General features: G+C 43.3%; 2 protein-coding genes across 7 annotated transcripts in view; one reads left to right on the forward strand and one right to left on the reverse strand.

The window, feature by feature from the left end:
- Window positions 1-1609: 1609 nt before the first annotated feature.
- On the reverse strand, window positions 1610-11575 carry LOC137376982 (large ribosomal subunit protein P2-like). Its single transcript, XM_068046030.1, has 5 exons — window positions 11465-11575; window positions 9262-9385; window positions 9129-9177; window positions 3206-3292; window positions 1610-1726 (listed from the first exon to the last, which is right to left on the reverse strand). Exons 2-5 carry the CDS (start codon window positions 9382-9384, stop codon window positions 1650-1652), a joined length of 336 nt encoding a protein of 111 aa, XP_067902131.1. The 5' UTR covers window position 9385; window positions 11465-11575; the 3' UTR covers window positions 1610-1649.
- A 110-nt stretch (window positions 11576-11685) lies between these two features.
- Window positions 11686-24075, forward strand: part of pidd1 (p53-induced death domain protein 1) — a 127425-nt gene continuing 115035 nt past the window's right edge. For 3 of the 6 annotated variants that reach the window (XR_010976339.1, XM_068046027.1, XM_068046024.1), the window contains exon 1: window positions 15007-15447. The gene's annotated coding sequence lies outside the window, so the exon portion shown is untranslated. Of the gene's footprint in view, window positions 11756-13411; window positions 13573-15006; window positions 15448-24075 lie in introns of those variants that run through there. The other 3 variants (XM_068046026.1, XM_068046025.1, XM_068046028.1) reach the window with 2 other exon arrangements.

Below are 24075 nucleotides of genomic sequence, written 5' to 3' on the forward strand. Positions count from 1 at the left end.
CTACTGGTTCCCCGTTATCTACCTCACTAGTTACATCTCCCCAAAACTAAAATTTGTCAAACAGGATTGCCCTTTAGTAAAACCATGTTGACTTGTTCTGATCATTCTGTGCTTTTCTAAGTCCATTGTTAAGATGTCCTTAATAATAGATTCCAGCATTTTCCCAACTGATGTTAGGCTAACTGGCCTGTAGTTCCGTTTTCTCTCTCCCTTCTTTCTTGAGAAGCAGTGTAACATTTGCCAACTTCCAACCTGTTGGGACTGTTCCAGAATCTAAGGTATTTTGGAAAATCATAGCTAGTGCATCCACTATAATGGCAGCTCTATTAGAACCCTAGGATGTAGGCCACCAAGTCCAGTAGATTTGTCAGATTTTAGTCCCTTAAGTTTCTCCAATACTTTTTCTCTGCTGATATGAATTTCTTTATTGTCTTCACGCTTTTTAGCCCCTACGTTACTGTCTATTTCTGGTATGGAACTTGTGTCTTCTACTGTGAAGAGACAGATAAAATATTGTCTCTTTTACCTTCAGATAAAATATTTGTTCAATGCGTCTGCCATTTCCTCATTCCCCACGATAATTTCTCCTGTCTCTGCTTCCAATGGACCAATGTTTATTTTAGTTACTCTCTTCCTTTTGATATACCTATAAAAGCTCTCACAATCTGTTTTTGTGTTACTGGCTAGTTTAGAGTCATAGAGTCAGAGTCGTACAGCATAGAAAAAGGCCCTTCGGCCCACCGCGTCCATAATGCCTATCTATACTAATCCCACCTGCCTGCATTAATTTCATATCCCTCTATGCCTTGCTCATTCAAGTACTTGTCCAGATGCCACTTAAATGTTGCTACTGTTCCTGCCTCCACCACCTCCTCAGGCAGCTCATTCCAGATATCCATTATTCTTTGTGTGAAAAATGTACCCCATTGATCCCCTTTAAACCTCCCCCCTCTCACTTTAAATCTATGCCCTCTGGTTTTAGTCACCCCTAACATGGGAAACAGACTCTGGCTATCTACCCTATCTATGCCTCTCATAATTTTATATACCTCCATCATGTTTCCTCTCAGCCTCCTTCGCTCTAGGGAAAACAGACCCAGCCTATCCGATCTCTCTTTAGAACTCAAGCCCTCCAAACCAGGCAACATCCTTGTGAATCTTTTCTGCACCGTCTCTAGCTTAATCACATCTTTCCTGTAGTGCGGCGACCAGAACTGCACACAGTACTCCAAATGCGGCCTAACTAACTATAACATGATGTCCCAACTCTTGTACTCAATGCCTCGGCCGATGAAGGCAAGCATGCCATACGCCTTCTTCACCACCCTGTCTACCTGTTGCCACTTTCAGGGAACTATGTACTTGCACCCCAAGGTCTCTCTGCTCAACAACACTCCCCAGGGCCCTCTGCTCAACAACACTCCCCAGGGCCGTGTCATTCACTGTATATGTCCTGCCCTAATTTAACTTCCCAAAATGCATCACTTTGCACTTGTCTGCATTAAATTCCATTTGCATAGGCAACTCCAAGTTCCATTTGTCCTTATTCCTCACTCACTGGCTTGCATGCATCCCAATATACCATTGCACTAACACAAAAGACATTCCATTAGAACACAGAATAGTTTATTTTAAAGACAGTTTTGTATTTAGTCAAAGAGACCAAAGCCCATGTCATCATCTGATTCTTCAGACTCTTCTTTCTTCTCCTCTTTCTTTTCTTCAGCTGATTAAAAAACAAAAAGAAAAGTTAAAACCAAGATCTTCACTTCCATACAATCACAGAACAGTGAATACCCAAAATAAGCAAGACAAACCCAAAAAAAATCAGATCAAGAGGTTTCAACATTTTGGAACTGGTCTACCAGGAACTTACCAACTTTGGGTTAACAGACCATTTACTGAGCCAGCTGACATGCTAACGTTACCACTAATTTCAGTCACCACCTGACACCTCACCAGAGTGGCCATTCTTAAATGCCACCAAATCCGTACCAGTATAGCTGGGTGTGTGACATGTTTTTGAAAACAGCTAAGCCCAGTGCTTTACAATACTCTGCGTCGTGATATTGGCTGAATAGTGTACTCCCCTGGTAGCCATCAAGCCCAAAAGAATGGGTTGTGACCACAGGCCTACAAGCCTACACCAGCCATGAAAAATGTACCAGGATTAAGCAGTGCAACATTAGTTGTCAACCTCAAGTGTCCGACTGCAATCCTTTTCTGATTTAAAAATCAAATGAAAACAAGGCAATACACCCACCATCTACTCCAAAATACATATTCACAAAGTACCTGCAAATTAATGATGTTTGGTGCACCCTTCTTCATAACATTTCCCTCACTGCTCTGGTCAGGCTTACCTCTATATAAATGTTATTAATAAATATTCTTTCTTTTCTTTTGGGCCTCCTTATCTCGAGAGACAATGGATACGCGCCTGGAGGTGGTCAGTGGTTTGTGAAGCAGCGCCTGGAGTGGCTATAAAGGCCAATTCTGGAGTGACAGGCTCTTCCACAGGTGCTGCAGAGAAATTTGTTTGTTGGGGCTGTTGCACAGTTGGCTCTCCCCTTGCGCCTCTGTCTTTTTTCCTGCCAACTACTAAGTCTCTTCGACTCGCCACAATTTAGCCCTGTCTTTATGGCTGCCCGCCAGCTCTGGCGAATGCTGGCAACTGACTCCCACGACTTGTGATCAATGTCACACGATTTCATGTCGCGTTTGCAGACGTCTTTATAACGGAGACATGGACGGCCGGTGGGTCTGATACCAGTGGCGAGCTCGCTGTACAATGTGTCTTTGGGGATCCTGCCATCTTCCATGCGGCTCACATGGCCAAGCCATCTCAAGCGCCGCTGACTCAGTAGTGTGTATAAGCTGGGGATGTTGGCCGCTTCAAGGACTTCTGTGTTGGAGATATAGTCCTGCCACCTGATGCCAAGTATTCTCCGAAGGCAGCGAAGATGGAATGAATTGAGACGTCGCTCTTGGCTGGCATACGTTGTCCAGGCCTCGCTGCCGTAGAGCAAGGTACTGAGGACACAGGCCTGATACACTCGGACATAAATATTACCTCTATATATACCTCTATATATTAACTGGTGCATTAAATGTCAGACAAAATTTACGTTTTCATCTGCAATCCTCAATACAGAGGAGGCTGATGTTAGCACAACCTAAACAACACGAGACATTGATCACTTACCAACAGCAGCTGCCACTGGAGCAGCACCACCTGTAGCGCCAACAGCTGCAACACCTCCAGCTGGGACACTCGCAAGCTTGGCGTTGCCTAAAGATAAGGCAATTAGTTAACACAATATATCGATACTCGTTCAGGGTTCAACTCCTCTCTCTCCACCCCCCACCCCCAATTAATGACCACTCCACATTTCAATTGCAACTGCGCAAAGATAATGTGGGTCGCAAGCTTGCTCTCAATTCGCTATAGTGAGACATTGTGAGAAAGTCAGGTGCATGGACACAAAAAGGGAGGCACGGTGGTAGGGCGAAAATCGGAAGGGAAAGGCCACTCATCTTTTCTCTTAACTTTCAGATGCTGCTAGAGCAGCTGAGTGTTTCCCATATATTCTGTTTAAACAACCTGCCCCAGGATGCTTCCACGCCACATAGCACCAAGCTTAGGGCATCACAGTTACTTAGCTGCCCTAGAAGAGGAACCTCAAACCTCTTTGGGTACCCATGATAGATAATATCATTTTACATCTAAATGGCTGTGGGTTCATCTCAGTACCATCTCACATCGAAAACCATTTTACACAGAAGAGTGAATATTCAGGGAACTTATCAGCAAGAAGCAACAAGGCATAAGGAGCTGAAGAAACTCAACAGAGCCAAGGATTAGATATCATCCCTGAAAACAATTTAATGTTTGGATTGTTCACAGCTTCTGTTCCAGCAGCACAATGTCAACTGAGGGCGCTTGTCGTCAACCACTGAATTCAGATTAGGCACTAATGCAAATTACATAGGTCAAGGAAATCAGTGAACAAGAGGTTCACTGTGCAGCTTCCTTTGGCCCTTAGAATTACTGCCCATGGCCTCATTGTTAGCAAATTGGGACACCACTCTCCCCAGGCCACATCATTCATAGCCAAATCATTGGCACACAAATCAATGGAAGTGGTCCCAGGACAGAAGGCTGTGTAGCTCCGCTATTCACTTGCAGAGAAACGACCTGAAACCCACCCCCTACTCTCTCATCTCTTCCAAACAGATTTTAATCCAGTTCACTACTCTTCCCCCAATTCCATGCCACTTAATCTTCCCTAATCATCTCCAATGTGGCACTTTGTCAAAAGGTTTCTGGAAGTCCATGTGCAGCACACCCACTGCATTGCCCCATGTGTTCCCTCCTCAAAATGGGATAATGAAAGGTCAAGCATGTTGTCCCCTCTCAAATCAATGTTGGCTGCTTCCACTATTTCCTTATCTCGGCATTTGATAGTTCCATCCTTAAAAATCCCAACGTTTTTGCTACCACAAATGTTAAACAAATTGATCTCATTATCTAAGTTAGCTTTCTCCCTTTTCGAAAATGGGTGCACAACAGCTGCTCTTCAAGCCTCTAGCATACATACATCTTCAACGGAGCCCTTACACAAGATTAGGGCTTGCGGAATTAGGGGCAATATATTAGCATAGATTAAGGACTGGTTAAAAGGACAGCAAACAGAATAGGAATAAATGGACCATTTTCAGGATGGCAGGGTGTAATTAGTGGAGTACTGCAAGATTCAGTGTTGGGGTCTCAGCTATGCACAATCTATATCAATGATTTAGATGAGGGGACAGCGAGTAAAATATCCAACTTCGTGACAATGCAAATCTAGACAGGAAAGTAAGCTGCGAGGAGGAGGTAAAGAGGCTGCAAAGGGATATAGACCGATTAAATGATTATACTTCATCTGCTGTTTTCTTGCCCAACGTGGGGAAATATGAAATTACCCACTTTGGTAGGAAGAATGGAAAAGCAGATTTTTTTTTTAAAAAGGCAGACTTGTAAAATGTTGGCACTCGAGGAATTTAAAGGTCTGTACATGAATCATAGAATTTTAACATGCAGGTACAGTAGACAACTCGGAAGGCAACTTGAATGCCAAAGGGAATAGTGTATATGAGTAAGGAAGTGTTGCTGCAGTTAGATAGGGTTTTGGGGAGACCACACCTGGAATACTTTGTACAGTTTTGGCCTCCTTACTCAAGGAGACCAAAAGGGTCTTAGATTGCATGCAAAGGTTCACTTGATTGCTGGGATGAGAGCTGTCCTGCGAGAAGAAATTGAGTACAACAGGCCTATATTCTCTGGAGTATAGGAAAATGAGGGGAAACGCATACAGTTCTTAGAGGGCTTTACAGGGTAGATGCCAAGAGGCCATTTCTACTGCTTGGAGCTTTGAGACTGAGGGCCACAGTCGCAGGGCAACATGTTGACCATTTAACAAAGAGATGAGGAGAAATTTCTTCACTCACAGGATTGTGAATCTTTGGAATTCTCTAACCCAGAGGGTGGTGGATGCTCAGTCAATGAGTATATTCAAGACAAAGATCAATAGATTTTTGGGCAGTAAGGAAATCATGGGTTATGGGGATAGGGTGGGAAAGTGGAGTTGAGTCATGCTGTTCAATGGCTCAAAGGGCCTACTCCTGCCCCTATTTCTCATTCTGATTTTGGGCACAATACACAAGCCCTGCTAACTCTTCAATTTTCCTAAACATCTTTGCACGTTCAGACCATCTGTTCAGACCCTGATATTTCCCCCTTTACAGATAATAATGTCTCATTCCTTTTAACCTATTCAGGATTTCCCTCTTCCTCAACACCTCTTTAGTAAACTTAAGCATCCCGACAGATTTCCATTTATCCTCCAACACACTACATCTCCTCTCGAAGGTTCTGCATTATATCCAGTAAATGCACGATGAAGCACATTAACATCCTTGATATCCCACCAATCAACACACTGTAAATTCAGAACAACACTTGCCTGAACATGAAAAACGGAGCTTTATTTAAGCCTTGGCATAGTGGAGCTCTCTTGCTTCTAAGTCCCACCCAGGATTTGAACACACAATCCAGACAGACACTCCAGTGCAGTAATGTCAGAGGTTTTGTTTTGCCAGAGGAAACATTTAACTGAAGAACCATTCACTCCCCCCAGGTGGAAATAAAATATTCCATGGCACCATCTGAAGAGTTTTTCCAGTCAACATTCATCTCTCAACTAACAACAGCCAACACAGATTATCTGATTATCTTATTTCTGTTTGTCGGAACTTGCTGTGCACAAATTAGCAGCTGAATTTCCTTACAACGGCGATTACACTTCAAAAGTAGTTCATTGGTGGTAAAGTGCGTTACGTCCCAAGAATGCAAAAGGCGCTATATAAATGCAAGTACTTTCTTAGCAAACTGACATTAAGCACAATAATTAAATGACGAGCAACAGTACGCACTAGTGATATTTACAGGAAAAACTAGCGTGTTAGGTGTGGAGCTGCACCCTCCATAAATGGCAGTCAGATATAGCAACCAACACTGAAGCCCAGGATGCAAAACTACCGCTTCACAGCCAATGAAACATCTCTGAAGTGCTGTCATGGTTGTAACACAGGGAAGAGCGAAGTCCAAATACAGGTAATCAGCTTTAGTTATGTTGGTTGCGGATACTAGGAGAACTCCTCTGCCTGCCCACTGAATATTAACATGGGATCTTTGACACCCACCTGAAAGAGCAGATGGGCCCTAGTTTAACATCTCATCTGAAAGATGGTGTTACCTCTGACAGAGCAGCACTCCCTCAGTACTGCACTGAGGTTTCAGCCCAGATTTTTTTTGCTCAAGTCCTGTCTCTGAGCCAAGAATACATCATTAAGCAGAGGCTGACAATTCTGCCCAACTCTCACCTGAAGTTTAATTGGAAGCACTCCAAACCCCAACTTTAACTGCCATCAAAACATTTAGCTACAGACTGCACATTGGAACTTTTAACACAAAATCAACAGGGAAGGAACACATTTTATTCACAACACAAACCAAGTTTGTGATCTCAGCCCACCACTCTAGGAGACTGGCCCTTGGCTATAGGGTAAAAGTGCCTAAAGGAAAAAGAAAAAAACATTCCCCATTTCCTTCGTGTTTCTCCACAGAAAAACAAGACCCTTACAGGGCGACTCAACAGTGACAATTCTAGTTATTGCTCATTAAGTAGTTTCAAAAGAGAAATACATGCAGAAATCATTCCCTGCTTGAGAATGGCACACTGCATAGGGACACCTCAAACTCAGGACACTTCTGTGCCAGAGCTAGGTTTACAAAGATTTCAAGACTAAATGCTTTCCACCAGGTGCTAGATTTAGTTCCTCCATGAGCCCCAAGCTTTCAGTCAACCTCTCCCTTCAGGAAAGAACTGACCTAGAATAATACAGCACAGGAAGCTGCCATTTGGCCCATTATGCCATTCCCCTGCCCTACAAAGTCCACCCACCAACCCCCAGCCCTTTCAAGTATTTATACAATCCCCCCAAGAAAGCTATTTAATCTGCTTCCAGCAGCCTTTTAGGCTGCAATTATAGGCTTTTTCATTAAGTTTGATACTTGGAATTTTTCTCTCTCATTGAAATGCATCTGTTCTGTGTATTCTGAAATATCCCCTTAAATCTCTGCCACTGAATCTCTATTGACCTATCCCTGAACCTGATTTGCCAGTTCACTTTAGCTAGCTCTGCTTTCATGCCCTCATAATTGCACTTATTTAAGTTTAAAATACGAGTCTCGGACCCACTCTTCTCTCCCTCAAACGGAATGTAAAATTCAGTCATATTATGATCGCTGCTACCTAGGGGTGCCTTAACTATGAGGTCATTAATTAATCCCATCTCGTTGCACAATACCACGTCTAGTATAGCCTGCCCTCTGATTGGCTCCAGAACGTATTGTTCCAAGAAATTATCCCGAAAACATTCAATGTACTCATCTAGGCTACCTCTGCCCACCTGATTTTTCCAGTCTATATGTAGGTTAAAATCCCCCATGATCATGGCCATACCTTTCTGATAAGCTACCATTATTTCTTCCTTTATACCCCGTCCTACGGTTTCATCAATACTCTCTGCTTCCTGTCCCATGAATTTCGTATCCATGCTGCCACTGTCACTTTAATCCCATGGGCTTTCATTTTGCTAACAAGTCTATTGTGTCATACTTTATTAAATAACTTTTAAATTTCTACCCTCGTAAACAACCATGCTATCCAAGGTCCTTCAATGCGTCACTGCAAGCCAACATGGTCAGCTCTCCAAATTCACGTCCCTCTGATCCAGTTCTCAGTCCATATCACCAAAATCACACTGGGCCTATGGTGCAATTGTAGCCATAATTGCAATTTCCTTTCCAGAGTAAAGAAATCTAGCTCTTTCAGGCAATTGCAATAACCAAGAGTTTTTAAATTAAGGATCATTCTACCCCATTGTCCACATCACCTCCAAGTCCACCAGCAACAACTTTGCCTCCTCTACCACAGCTCAAACTCAGTGTATTGCTCCAAATTCACTTCATTTTGCTACCTTTACCTGCAACATAGCATGCTTGAAGGGGCTTCAGGCCCGACAAACTATATCGGCATTTTCTTCAGTGAATTTCTGTGTTTTACTTGGGCTGATCAGTTAAGGCAAGGTTGCCCTGTTGTGGCATTGCACTCACTTTAAGCATCCTGATTGAGAGAATTGTTGGCAGCAGCTCTGGTAGTCATGCTTTGGAATAGAGACGATGCAGAATATAGGGTGGGGAGGTGAGAACAAGTGCGTATCTTCTAAGTTGCTGGAATGTTCATGTGCATGTGAGATTTGTTATAAATGCAAGCTGTTACTCTTACCCCAATCAAAAGTAACAAAAACTGGGAACAAATAGGGCCACTAGTTTATAGTAACAATTGTGATTACAACCACAATTTTCACTGTTAAGGGGACTGCATTTCACAGTTGTTTTTTATTACACCTTTGCAATTATGCACGCAGGTACTCACTTAGCAAACACACCAACAGCATCACATCCCCAATGCTAATGAATTGATTTTGGTATGGACCACATTTTAAACAAGGCCACTTACCAGCAGTGATGACATCATCCACATTCTTGCCTTTCAGCTCACTGATAACCTGAAATTCATTTAAAAAAAGCATCATTATGAAAGTGCAAACACAGTCAATTTCAACAATCATGTATCTAAAAAAGTACAAGACCTTATTCAGTCGCTCATCATCAGCTTCAATGCCAACACTGTCAAGAATCTTCTTGATGTCCTTTGAAGATGGGGCTTCATTGCCACCCAATACAGCGAGGAGGTAAGCTGCGACGTAACGCATTCTAAAAGGGAAGAACTGAACTTTAGTTATATAAAAACGATTTACTCCATTTATTCTTCTGCTCAAAGCTCGAACTGATCTCTCACTGCACTTCAGTTCCAACTCCCATCTAGTTTAGTTTTTTAAAAAATCTTTTCATCTAATCACTGATTCATTTCCCTTTCTCCCCCGCCATTTTCCTGGGCCAATCATCCTTCTCCTGAAGACACTGGGGCACAGTTCCGAGAACACTAGTTGCCCTCAAGTAGAAGGAAGTCAAGCGGGCCCACACACTTCCAGATCTGCTAATAGTAGCGATGGGTTTGCACCATGGACAGTTGTCTGCCTGGCATGACAGCAACAAAAGTTTTGGTAGATTTTGCAACATTTAATAGAACAGCCTTTGATGTATTTCTACCTTCAGCAACCATACTTCTCTTCGTCCCTAACGGACTGTCACTTGAGTGGTCCAGGAGCTCTGCTGCTGTTAAAATGTGTGCAGCACCAACACAGAACATTCTCTACTCAGCTGATGCCAGAACAGCACAGGCAAAAGAGAGAAAATTTATGGAAGAGTGTGTTGGGAGCAATTTTTGTCTTTCTGACCCTCCTCTCTACAAACAAAACAGCAAGAGGATCATAAAACCACAGTAAGCATAAAGAGCTAGTGGGTCCTGCAGCATCATCACCCCTCCATGTTCAATAGCTCACACCCAATTTGTTACTTTGCAGACTGGTCCTCTCCATTAAATCTGAAATCAATTAAGGAGTTATGTCAATTATTTTTTGAGACTTCACTAATCAGACAACTTTGACATACAGGACTGGCAACCAGTAAGACACAAGATATGCCAACAACTCAGCCAGGGCCAAGACATCAACAGATTTGGATGGTCATTTTTTTAAACCCATTTAGACACCACAGCACTATATCCAGCCCCAATTCCCTGCCCCCCACCCTGCGCTACTCATCAACCAAGTTTCTTGAAATAGATTTGCTTATTAAATGGCCATTACTAAGCAGTGAGATGTTAAGGCAAACAAACTATACCTCCAACCTAGGAGACCCATCAAAAACTATGATGGGGATCAGACCACCGACAGAGTTGGTGGAAAGTAAAGGAAGATTGTTGAAAGTTAAGATGGGAGAGGCACAAGAAAAACCTCCAACTTTCCTAAGCTTAATAAATATTGTGATACGGTGTACGTGGATATACAAAAGTACCCCAAAAGCAGTTTCCAGACAGTGTGCATTATGATGTATTCATTTTATTGGAAAGCATGTGGCTTTCTATCTTATTCCTCACCCCATACATCCTTTCTGAACCAGGTCTCCATACCACCTTTACAATCACATGCTTGATACAACATAGCATGTATATTAAGCTTTCTGAAATACCTTCAAGAACTTTTGGGGGGGGAGGGGGGGGTTGGGAGATGGAGGAAAACTTTACAGTTTTGAAAAATCCAATACCTTCAGTTCAAAATGAAAAATTTTGCTACCTCGAACTCAAAACTGCTTCATTTTAATAACCAAATTAAAATGTAAAACACTTCAGAGTGGAAGTTAGGGTCAAAATAGTACCTGTGGTGAGTGGGGCGCAGCGCCTCACTACAGGCCTGGGAGGCTCAGGGTTTACTGCAGGTCCAGGTCCCAGCTCAGTCCGGGCACAGTCCCACTCACATAGCGCGAGCCCGGCTGTGGAACGGAGTCGTCGCCAATGTTCCAACTCCGAACGCGTCGACTTTTTTCGCCCGTTTCGTAACAATCGAGGCCGTTCGATCGCACGTGTCGCCCACCCCGCGCGAAGCCTCTTCGGAAGTGCCTTCACTGCCTGCTCATTGACGAGCAATTAGAGGCGGCAAAATAACTCCTGATACCAAGCACCCGGGGCCTAACGCCGGCTCCCAAACCCGAGCGCTTGGGCCGGGCTGGGCCTTCCCCTCCCTACAAGCCTGGCCTAGCTCGGCCTCAGCCTCCCTCAAATCCTTATTCCTCTGAAACCGCCCGGAGAGTGCGGGGCCCACAGGCTCCTGTGCGTGTGTTTATCCATCAATGAATCAGGGGCTTCCTTGAGCAGAGTCCAGAAGGCCAACTTACTTGGGAAGTGAGGCAGAATCGGCACTCGTGTTTCTCAGACACACGCTCAGATTGTAAAAGAGAGAGCCTCGTCCTGACTCATTGACATAAAGAATATGCGCCGGCCACCCGCAACACCATTGGACGCTCCGAGCCAGCTCTGGGCCAATCGTACAGCCAGCTGAGTAATCCTTCACATGGTTGGCTGGAAGTTTTTGAATTGTATTTGGTGGCTTTAAAATACATGTCTGCAGGAAAAAAAACCAGCGTTCTGAACATTTTACAGTATAAACGGAACTGTCAACATCGAAAGTAAGACACATTATAAGCTTTAAAATGCTGCTGGTTTGTTATGTCCTATAATTGGTAAAGGATACTTTTTGATCATCTTGTCTGAGTGCAGACTGGAAGATCAGAGAAACCTTTAACTGTGGCTGACAGCAATGATTCTTTTGTGGTAAACTTTGACTTTGTCAAAGGGGCTAATGAACCAAGATTAATAGAAGCCCCATAAGGATCCATATTCTATTAAAACCTTTCAATGATGGACATGTAGAAACTAAGAGTGTGCAAGAAGGCGGCTCAACACCACCTTCTCAAGGGTAATTAGGGATGGGCAACAAATGCTGGTCTTGCCAGCCATGAAAGAATATAAAAAATACAGGTAAACAGAGCTGAGCTGGAGGAAGGTTCAGAAATTCCAAATCTTTAAATCCTTTCAAGGAGGTCACCTGAACATCTCTATACAGAATAGTATTGAGAAATAATAGTAATTGAAATCACAGGTGTCCTCCAAGCTTAAGTCTATTCTTGTTCCCTTTCTCAATTATTCCTACAGGCAACATGAAGCTATTGAATCATAAAAGCCTAACTGGTTGATTAATGTCCTTTAGAGATGAAAACCTGTTATCCTGACCTGGTCTGGCCTATAAGTGACTTCAGTCCCACACAAATCTTGCTGTCTTCTAACTGCCCTCTGGAGTGGCTGACCCCTCAATTTTGTGTGTGGAGACTTAGTCTACTTATGTGTCAATCCAAGTTACCACCTTGAAGAAAGTGCCTTCTTTTTGATTAAGCAGCCAACAGCATTTGTATTTCTGATTAGCTGAGGCTTTTCCAGGTTCATTGAATGAAATCATGCTATCACAATAGTGAAAATCATTGTGTCAATGTCAAAGCAACATACCAAAGGAGACAGCCTGATGACTGGCCTGCTTTGTATACCCCCATCCCAATTGCTGTGGCAATACTACAGTTCCACATATTGTGCTACAGGGTCTGCCATCACAGTCCAATTGATAACAAAATGCCTGTGGGTTGCCTATGGCCAAAAGCATTGTTCACCATCTCCCAATCAGAACTGTGAGCATGGTTTGGCTTTGCAGTTTGTTTGCCACCCAACTGAAGCAGAGATAAATGGTTTGCTTGGGGCTTTGCCATAGCATAGGATGAGGGTGACACTGGGTATGTTTTTTTTCCCGTTCATCTAGAGATTTGTACACATCTTATTGGGTAGATTGATGTGATGTGTTCCATACTCGCACTTCAGGTCACCCCTCATCTTCCACTAATGGAGCAGTGGCTACACCATCCATGCCTTGTGTTGATTTGGTTGAGCACTGTCTATTGTCTTCAAGGAAGGTCACAGCCAGATACCATTGCTGTTGGGTAGGTGGCAAGTAGGGCCTTACCAAATTTGGGGTCAAATTTGGCAAACTTCACAGTCACAGCAATTTAAGAATTGTGAATTTCACATATTTAAATCATAAATTTCACAGTGTCACAACAAACCCTGAAAATGATCTATTTATAAGAAAAAAAGACAAAGGATTCTGGTCTCAAATGGCATTTATTGTACTTTCAAAAACTATTGTAAAAAGCTGACTATAAATAGGGCACATTCTTTACTCACTGAAGTTAGTGGTTGAATGTGAGCATGGAGCAACCTGCAACTGTCTGTTTCTTCAGATCCTGTCTCTGCACTGTGAACACCTGTCCAAGTTTAGACACAACTCTCTCCGTGTCCAGAGTTTGTTGGAATTGTCAGAGAGCGCGGTGCTAGTCCTGCAAGGTGGAGGCTCTGCATTCTACTGCGTTCATCTCCTCACAATGAGTAGCAAAAACTTTCGGTAGGTAGTCCTGTCATAGTTTATTTGCAATTGGCAAGCAATTACGGTTTTGCACATTACATTGAATGAACATGCGCAGTTTTGGGTGATCAAGTTTTTCCATTGGTATCTACGTTTGCAAAAGCATGCACAAGTTCCATTGTAACCAACTGATGATTTTTTGAGCTCTCTGTCAATTTCTTAAAGAGATGAAATCATCGCGCTTTTTTTGCCTGTTTGTTTCCCAGCAGTCCGGTGTCAGATGCTGTCTTTCTGCTGCGATGGCTTTCGGACTGTAAGTGGTGCTGAACCGTTGCCCACCGTGTGTGATCCAATGAAACATTGTAGCTTGTACAAAAAAGTATTCCACTATTGGTGTGCAGAATTTGACTTCCAAATTCTTTCACTCGATGTGCTGCAGTCATGGTTGTGGTTATTTTTGATTTACTGATTCTGGCATTCTCGCTTGTCTGCTAACACTTCGAGTCATCCCTCATCTTCCACTAATGAAGCAGGTGGCTACATCATCCGTGCCTTGTGTAGATTTGGTTGAGCTCTGTCGATTGTCTTCGAGGGAGGTCACAGCCAGAGGTTATTGCTGTTGGATGGATGACAAGTAGGGCCCTACCAAATTCAGGGTCAAATTTGACAAATTTTATAGCAATTTAAGAAACTGTGATTTTCACAATTTCACATATTTAAATGCTGCATGCGTTCCATGATTTCATCCATCTGGTTAGTGGGTTTATACCATCTGCATGAGTATTAGTTGCTGTTTCCCAGAATGGCTGGTGCAATTTTAAGTGCTTTCCTGGTGGGGTTTTTGCAAGTCTTCGTGAAGATCAGTGTTGTTTGAGTTTTTGCATCTCATGGAGCAAGATGGCATTGCGACGAATGGCAGGCAGGGCAATGTGGGACAGCCCCGGGTGCCACTCAGTTGGAGTGGACTTAAACAATCCTGTCACTGTCTTCGGGTGGCCTTTAGCTGAACGTCTACAATCTTTGTGTGGTGTCTGCAGGACCACGAGACAGAGCAGTATTCAGCAGCAGAGTAGATAAGGGTGTGTGTTGTGGTGTTCTGGCTGTACTCCCCTGTCTTCTGACAGTTGAAGGATAAGAATATTAGGCCAGCGAATTACCCAGTTGACCTTGTAGTCTACAAGAAGTTTATGTTATCATGCAGTGAAATTCACATGCCGACATAGCAAGATTAACGGTACAGAAGCAGGCCATTCAGCCCATCGTGTCCATGCTGGCCAAAAATCCCATTTTCTAGCTCATGGTCCCTAGCCCAGTAGGTTACGCCACCTCAAGTGCATATTTAACCTGCAAAGTAATTTCGGAATGACCCGGTGTCGTTCCCTTGCTGAATGTAATCTTAAATACAAAATAACAAATTTACCAAATCTCCAGCCTGTTCAGTCGTTATTTGCAAAGCCAATGACGCGGAAACTAGCTTGGTCAGAAGTGTTACCATCTGTCTCTCTGGAAGATCGCAGTCGTTGAGCTCAGGATCGTTTAGATAGTTCGCAGCTGTTTGTGATTGCAGAGCCGGTGTCGGGAGGCAGTGAAATCTGCAGCTCATCACCCTAACAAGGGAGAGAGACTTTTGGTAGCAAAGGTGTTCCAGCCGCTTTGGAACGTTGGAAAGTCGTAACATTCTAACGTTGCAACACTGTAGCTCTCGCCCATTGGGTCAGTGCCGTGAGGCGGGAAGAAAAATTGTCCCGCGGGCGTTTTCCAATAACTAGGCGAAACAGCAGTGTGACCACGTCCAGGATTAACTTAGACTGTCTCAAGTATAACCGATCGAGGACTTCCTTCAACTTCAGAAAACCTTTTGGCAAATCACCTAGCTCCCGCCGAGTCGCCGGCTCTTTCGCCCGGATTGAGTTTGTAAGTGTCATTTCGGTGCTGTGCTGTGCTGCGATGGCATCAGGAAGAGTCTCAGCCTTTTTTTCCCCTAACCTAAACTTTCTGTGTAGGCCGAATGCCTCGGTCTGTTTTCATGGGGCGACCGCAGTTTGTGATAAACTACATCGATTAGCGTTTTTAATGCATTTTGTAACAATCTTATATCAGGGCAGGCGTGCGACGCTTCATTAATTATTTCAGTGGGATGTAAAGTAACTAACTGAATAAGAACACAGTTTGACGCTTTACTTAAAGGGACATTTTCCCTTGTCCTAAGTAGTTAAATAAGCTTTGTAGCTTCGTAGAACGACAGGAAGATGACATTGTATTGCTTGTGCAACCACAACTTGCATTTGCATGGTGCCTTTAATGCAGAGAACTGTCCCAAGTCGTTTCATTAAAAGGCTTGAGGAAAACAGGCTGGGAGAGATCAGGAGGGACAAACCAAAGCTTGCTGGAAGAAATGAATTAATTTATACTTGTATATTGTCTTTTGTGTCATTGGGCCATCACGAATGAATTACTTTTGAAATGTCGTCATGGTTGTTAAATAGGCAAATGTGGTAGCCGATTTGAGTACATGAACAATAAAATAATGTGTTTTGGTGATGCTGGTTGAGAATTAAATATTGTCCAGGACACCTGTAGAACTCCGCCACTTTTTCAGTAGTGCCATCCACCTGAAGCTGAGCTGACCAAATATCCGCACCATCAGTTGGGCAGCCATAAAGACAGGGCTAAAATGTGGCGAGTCGAAGAGACTTAGTAGTTGGCAGGAAAAAAGACAGAGGCGCAAGGGGAGAGCCAACTGTGCAACAGCCCTGACAAACAAATTTCTCTGCAGCACCTGTGGAAGAGCCTGTCACTCTAGAATTGGCCTTTATAGCCACTCCAGGCGCTGCTTCACAAACCACTGACCACCTCCAGGTGCGTATCCATTGTCTCTCGAGATAAGGAGGCCCAAAAGAAGAAAAAAGAAAGTAGCCCAACTCTATTCCTGCCTCAGTTCATCTGTAGCTGAAACCCTCGTCCATGGTTTTGTTACATCTAGACTTGACTATTTCAACACACTTCTTGCTGGCCTCCCACGTTCTATTCAATGTAAACTTGAGGTCGTCCAAAAATCTGCTGTCCACGTCTTAACACATGCCATGTCTCATGCACCCATTAACCCAGTATTCATTGACCTACATTGATTCTCAGTTAAAGAACCCCTTGTTTTTAAAATTCTGATCTTTATTTTCAACTCAATCCATGGCCATTCCCCTCCCTATCTCTGTAATCTCCTCCAGCCCCACAACCCTCTGAGATATCTGTGCTGCTCTAATTCTGGCCTCTTGAGCATCCCTGATTTTAATCACTGCACCATTGGTGGCTGTGCCTTCAGCTGCCAGGGTCCTAAGCTCTGGAATTCCCCCTCTAAATCTCTCCACCTCTCTACCTCTCATTCCTTCTTGAAGATGCTCTTTAAACATACCTCTTTGACCAAGCTTTAGGTCATCAGTCCTTATCTCCCTTTATGTGGCCCGGTGTCAAATTTTGCTTTATAATGCCTTGGGACATTTTATTACATTAAAGGCACTATATAAATACACGTTGATTTTGAATCGGCAAACAGGGGCTTTGCTTCAGCTATTCCTTGAAAAGCCAGCACCCCCTCAGTATTACACTGAAGTATCAGCCTAGATTTATTTGCTCATGTATTATCATAGGGCTTGAACCCTTGACCTTCTGATTCAAGTAATAGGGCTTCCTAAGGTAAGCTGACGCTTGATTTTTTTTCTTAAGAGGTGGAGTTGTAGAGAATGGCTGAAGGATCTGCCACCATTGGTGGGGAAAAAGGACAAGGATGCACAAAATTTGAAGTTTAGGAATGGAGCATTTGGGAGAGGATTTAAGGCTGGAGGAGATGCAGAGATAGAAGAGGAGAAAGATTATAATTGAATGCATGGTGCGACAGGGAGCCAGTGTGGGTCAGCGAGGACTGGAGTAATGGGTGAGTGGGACAGGATATGTGTGGAGAGTTTTACACATTTTAGATTTTAGGTGACAGAGGCATGGATGAGAGTTGCAATGTCAGAGGGGCTGAGGTAGGGACACGATTGACACCCTCCACTGCTTTAACAGTTACTAGTTTCCTGGCCCTAATAATCTACTTTTCACCTCTACACCTCTGTCCCTCCCCAGGAGGACCTGCGGATTCTCGACTTCCTTGAATGACCAGACCCCATCTAGCACCACCCTCTCTGCCTGTCTGAACTTGTTTTTAGATTGAACAACTTCTCCTCTGAATCCTCACACTTCCTCCAAATAAAAGGTGTCACTATGGGAACCCACATGGGTCGGAGCTATACCTGTCTTTCTGTGGGATACGTGGAACATTCCTTGTTCCTGTCCTACTTGGGTGGTCCCCCCCCCCCACCTCTTTTTCCGATACTCTGATGACTGTTGGTTCCGCTTCCTGCTCTCGCCCTGAACTGGAAAATTTCATCAGCTTTGCTTCCAATTTCCACCTTAGCCTCGCCTCCATCTCTGATTCTTACCTTGATTTCTCTGTCTCTATTTCTGGGGATAGGCTGTCGACCAATATCCACTATAAGCCCACTGATTCCCACAGCTACTTTGATTATGCGTCCTTCCCCCCACCGCCTCCTCGCCTCCCCCAATGGGAATGGAATAGAGCCCTTAAAGTAACTGATCTTTTGATTAGGCACTTTACAGTTCCCTGGTCTCAACATCAAGTGTAACATTTTTTAAGTTCTTTGAAGAAGTAATGTGCTGTAGGTGAAGGGGAACCTGTGGATCTACTGTACTTAGATTTCCAGCAGGCATTTGATAAGGTGCCACATCAAGGGTTATTGTGGAAAATAGAAGCTCATGGTGTATGGGGTAACATATTGGCATGGATAGAAGATTGGCTAGCTAACAGGAAACAGAGAGTAGGTATCAATGGGTCATTTTCTGGATGGAAAGATGTAATGAGTGGTGTGCCACAGGGATCAGTGCTGGGACCTCAACTTTTTACAATTTATATAAATGATTTCGATGAAGGGACCAAAGATATGGTTGCTAAATTTGCTAATGACACAAAGATAGGTAGGAAAGTAACTTGTGAAGATGACATAAGGAGGCTACAAAGGGATATAGATAGGTTAAGTGAGTGGGCAAAGATTTGGCAAATGGAGTATAATGTGGGAAAGTGTAAAATTGTACATTTTGGCAGGAAGAATAAAAAAGAAGCATATTATCTAAATGGTGAGAGATTGCAGAGCTCTGAGATGCAGAGGGATCTGGGTATCCTAGTGGATGGATTGCAAAAGGTTAGTATGCAGGTTCAGCAAGTAATTCAGAAAGCTAATAGAATGTTATAAGTTTATTGCGAGGGGAATTGAATTCAAAAGTAGGGAGGTTATGCTTCAGTTATACAGGGCATTGGGTGAGATCCACATCTGGAGTACTGTGTACAGTATTGGGCTCCTTATTTGAGGAAGGATGTAAATGCGTGGGAAGCAGTTCAGGGAAGGGTTACTAGACTAATACTTAAAATGGGTGCGTTGTCTTATGAGGAAAGGTTTGACAAGCCGGGCTTGCATCAGCTGGAGTTTAGAAGAGTAAGAGGTGACTTGATTGAAATATATAAGATTCTGAGGGGTCTTGACAGGGTGGATGTGGAAAGGATGTTTCCACTTGTGGGAGAATCTAGTGCTAGTGGTCGCCCATTCAGGAGAGAGATGAGAAATTTTTTTCTCTGAGGGTCGTGAGTCTTTGGAACTCTCTTCCTCGACAGACGGTGGAAGCAGAGTCATTGAATATTTTTAAGGCAGAGGTAGATAGATTCTTGATAAGCAAGGGAGTGAGAGGTTATTGGGGGTAGGCAGGACTGTGGAGTTGAGGTTACAATCAGGTCAGCCATGACCTTATTGAACGGCGGAGCAGCCCTGAGGGGTCAAGTAGCCTACTCCTGCTCCTAATTCGTATGTTTGTTCGTATGTTTGTAGATTGTCACTATGCCTCCCATTTTTTATTGACAGGCTGGTAATGATTCTGCTGTTGCCATTTACAGCTCCTCGAGACCCATCTTTTGTTGACAAAGAACAACAAAAGGTGATAAAACAGATTGTAAGAGCTACAAAATGGGAGAATGAAAAGTAACTTGTCAAGGATATCAGAATTATTACTTTTTGAATGTTGTATTAGGAAAGAGAGTGGTCAGGAGCAACATGGCCCCCAAAAAACCAACAACAGTGATATTATGAAATAAAGTAAAGAAATGGCAGGCAAGCTGAATAACTACTTTGCATCAAATGATGGGATAGTGAGCTACATATCCAAGTTGCTGATGACACAAAGATAGGCAGCAATGTAAACAGTGTAGATGGAAGCAAAGCATTACAAGGAGATATTGATGGATTAAGTGAATGGACGAAACTGTGGCAAATGGATTTCAATGTAGCCAAATGCAAGGCCATTCACTTTGGACCTAAAAAGGATCGAACAGGGTACTTCCTAAATGGTGAAAGGCTAGAAACAGTGGAGATCCAAAGAGACTTAGGGCTCCAAATACTTAGATCATTAAAATATCACGGACAGGTACAAAAAATCAAAAAGGCTAATGGAATGCTGGCTGTTATGTCTAGAGGACTAGAATACAAATGGATAGAAGTTATGCTACAGCTATACAAAGCCCTGGTTAGACCACACTTGGAGTACAATGAGCAGTTCTGGGCACCACACCTTAGGAAGGATATGTTGGCCTTTCAAGTGTGAATTAGGAAACATTTCTCACATGCAAAGGGTGGTAGAGGTTTGGAACACGCTTCTGCAAACAGCAATTGATGCAAGATCAATTGTTAATTTTAAATCTGAGAGTGATAGATTTATGGTAACCAAAGGTATTAAGGAATATGGGGCAAAGAAGGGATTGGAATTAGGTCACAGATCAGCCATGATCTCATTGAATGGTGGAACAGGCTTGAGGTAAAGGCCTGCTCAGGTCACAAAAAAAAACGACCCGAACCTGACAGAACCACATTGGACCGGAGTTCCTCCATTTTTTCCCGTGCCTGAACCCAACCCGACCACTGAAATGTTCCCTTAACCTGCCTTGCGACTCCCAATCTGCAGGAAGCTGCAGCATGAGCGTGATGATGTCTTAGAGACGCTCACTGTGCAGATTCAAAATTTCCCTCCTTGATGTCCCGGACTCCCAGCTCAGGCAGGTTTTTTACTTCTGACACTTACCAGCAGATCAAAATGCAATTCTTGCTGTGTGTGTCCGACCCGAGCCTGAAAGCCGCACCTGGAAGAGCAACCCGACCCAACCCATACCCGACACATGTCGTCGGGTCCCATCGGGTTCGGGTTGGGTCGGGTAGCTGACCTTTAGCTTGAGGGGCAAAATAGCCAACTAATGTTCCTTATGCTCCTTTAGTTATCCTATTAACAGCCCTTTTTGCTTTGTCGCATCATCCCTTTTGCCATTTAAATCTCTCCTGCATTCCACCCTATTATAGAGCTTCCCTTTTGTTCTTTCCTCTCACCCACTTTCCCTTGCTCTGTAGTTGCTTAAATGCCTGTCAGATCTGTAGTACTTTCCAGTTCTGACAAAAGATTACAGATCTTAAACATTCATTCTTGTTTCTCGCTCCAGAGATGCTACCTGTCTGTGGAGTATTTCCAGTATTTTCCGTTTACATTTCATATTTCCAGTATCTACAGGATTTTGCCTTTTGAGGTAGGGAGGATTTGTTTACAAATCCCTCCATTGCTTCCCTGCTCACTATCTCTATAGCCTCTTCCAGCTTCCCAATCCTCGGAGATCTCCGTGCTCCACCAATTCTGGCCTCTTACGCAAGCCTGATTTTCATTGCTGCACCATTGGTGGCCATGTCTTCAAGTGCCTAGGCCCCAAGCTCTGAATCCCCTCCCAAACCTTTCCGCCTCTCTCTCTCCTCCTTTAAGACGCTCCTTAAAACTTAACACTTCTTTGGACAACCTGTCCTAATATTTCCTTATGTGACTTAGTTTCAAATTTTGTTTATTAATGCTCTAATGAAGCGCTCTGGCATTGTACCACATTGAAAGAACTATATAAATGAAAGTTGTTATTGTTGTTGAGTGGTGAGCAATGTTGCAGAGGTGGATGTAAGTGATTGTAAATGGTAATGCATTGGAGGCAGCGTTGAACATACCTAGGTTACAAAAGGTCTAGCTACCCCTGAGTGGGTGGGGTCTATGACAAATGAGTGGTGGCTGAAAATGGTGGCTTTGGACTGATGTTGAACTGGAGAATGCTCTGATAAATGCAAGATAATGTTGACTAAGCAATATGACTGCCTAGAGGCAGTCAAGGGGCTGAGAGAAGTGGAAGGATACAGCTGAATAGGATCAACATACATTTGAAAGCTGAACTCAAGACTGCTTAAAAGCATACTAGTTACAAATTGTGCTTGATTATATTGATCAACTATTGAACACAATTACAAATTTGAATTTTTTTTTTATTCATCAGAGTGAAAGATCTCAGTCTTGTGGAATGGAACATCTTACATTTCAGATGTTGTGTTTCAGCATCAAGCACTGTCAGGCCTTTACTTCGCTGCCTCTGTGCTATCAGACAGTTCGTCCATACTGCAGTCTTGGATGACTCATAGTTTTCTGAAACATAACATTGGGAAGATCTGAAGGACTTATTTCCAGCTCTGCCACTTACTCCATCTCCCTTCCCAGCCAAACTCCTGTTTATCAGACTTTGCATCCCTGTGAGCTGAGTTTCTGGCTCCTTATCCTCTTACATCACAAAGGCCACCTACCTCCACCTCAACAACAAAAACTTGCATTTATATAGAACCTTTAATGTCACTAAAGAAGAGGATTCTGCCAATATCACAATAATGGTCGGTCAGCCTAACGTTGGTGTTGGGGAAACTTTTAGAGACAATAATTTGGGACAAAATTAATTGGTATTTGGAGGAAGATGGGTTAGTAAGTGAAAGTCAGGATAGAATTGTGAAAGGAAAATTGTGTTTGACTAATTTGATTGAATTCTTTAATGAAGTAATGGAGAGAGCTGATGAAGGTAGTGTGGTTGACGTTGTGTATATGGACTTTCAAAAGACATTTGATAAAGCACCACATAATAGACTTGTTAGCAAATTTGAAACCCATGGGATTAAAGGGCACTGGCAGCATGACTACAAAACTGGTTAAGGGACAGAAAGCAGAGAGTAGTGGTGAACGGTTGTTTTTCAGACAGTGGAGTCCTTCAGGGGTCACTACTCGGATCACTGCTCTTTTTGATGTATATATTAGAACATAAGAACTAGGAGCAGGAGTAGGCAATTCAGCCCCTCGAGCCTGCCCCGCCATTCAATACAATCATGGCTGATCTCATCTCGGCCTCAACTCCACTTTCCTGCCCGTTCTCCACAACACTTCATCCCATTACTAATTAAAAATCTGTCTATCTCCTCCTTAAATTTACTCAATGTCCCGGCATTCACTGCACTGTAGGGTAGTGAATTCCGCAGACTCGCAACCCTTTTGAGAGAAGTAATTTCTCCTCATCTCTGTTTTAAATCTGCTACCCCTTATCCTAAAACTATGATCTCTCGTTCCAGATTGCCCCACAAGACGAAACATCCTCTCTACGTCTACTTTGTCAATCCCCTTAATCATCTTACATACCTCAATTAGATCTGCTCTCATTCTTCTAAACTCTAGCGAGTAAAGGCCTAAGCTGCTCAATCTCTCTTCATAAAACAAACCCCTCATCCCTGGAATCAATCTAGTGAACCTCCTCTGAACTGCCTCCATTGCAACTACATCCCTCCTCAAGTAAGGGGACAAAACTGTACGCAATACTCCAGGTGCGGTCTCACTAAGGTTTTGAATAGTTTCAGCAACACTTCCCTACTTTTATACTCTATTCCTTTAGCAATAAGTGCCAAAATTCCATTTGCCTTCCTTATTACCTGCTGTACCTGCACACTAGTTTTCTGCAATTCATGCACGAGGACACCCAGATCCCTCTGCACCGAAGCACTCTGAAGTTTCTGTCCATTTGGATAATTTGCCTTTCTATTCTTCCGACCAAAATGGATAACCTCACACTTATCCACGTTAAACTCCATCTGCCAAATTTTGGCCCATTCACCTAACCTTTTCATATCCATTGTAAATTTCTTATTTCTTTATTGCAACTTACTATCCCACCTATTTATTGTCATCTGCAAATTTGGCTATAGTACCTTCTATCCCTGCATCCAAGTCGTTAATATAAATTGTAAATAGTTGGGGCCCAAGGACCGAACCCTGTGGCACCCCACGAGTTACATCTTGCCAACCAGAAAAAGACCCATTTATCCCGACTCTCTGTTTTCTGTTGGTTAGTCAATCCTCTATCCAAGCAAATAAATTTCCCCTAACCCCATGTGATCTTACCTTGTGTATTAATCCTTTTGTACGGCACCTTATCAAATGTCTTCTGGAAGTCCGGATATACTACATCTACAGGATCCCCATTATCCACTTTGCTTGTCACAGCTTCGAAGAGCTCTAGCAAATTAGTCAAACACGATTTACCCTTCATAAAACCACGCTGACTCTGAT

The sequence above is a fragment of the Heterodontus francisci genome, chromosome 14 (genome assembly GCF_036365525.1).
Source record: "Heterodontus francisci isolate sHetFra1 chromosome 14, sHetFra1.hap1, whole genome shotgun sequence".
NCBI lineage: Eukaryota > Metazoa > Chordata > Chondrichthyes > Heterodontiformes > Heterodontidae > Heterodontus > Heterodontus francisci.

What these genes read in the sequence shown, in the direction of transcription:
- LOC137376982 (XM_068046030.1), bottom strand. Translation starts at nt 9,384, where the DNA reads ATGCGTTACGTCGCAGCTTACCTCCTCGCTGTATTGGGTGGCAATGAA. An exon ending in GGATGATGTCATCACTGCTG is followed by an intron (nt 3,293 to 9,128) that starts GTAAGTGGCCTT and finishes CCTTATCTTTAG; the next exon opens with GCAACGCCAAGCTTGCGAGT. An exon ending in TCCAGTGGCAGCTGCTGTTG is followed by an intron (nt 1,727 to 3,205) that starts GTAAGTGATCAA and finishes TTTTTTAATCAG; the next exon opens with CTGAAGAAAAGAAAGAGGAG.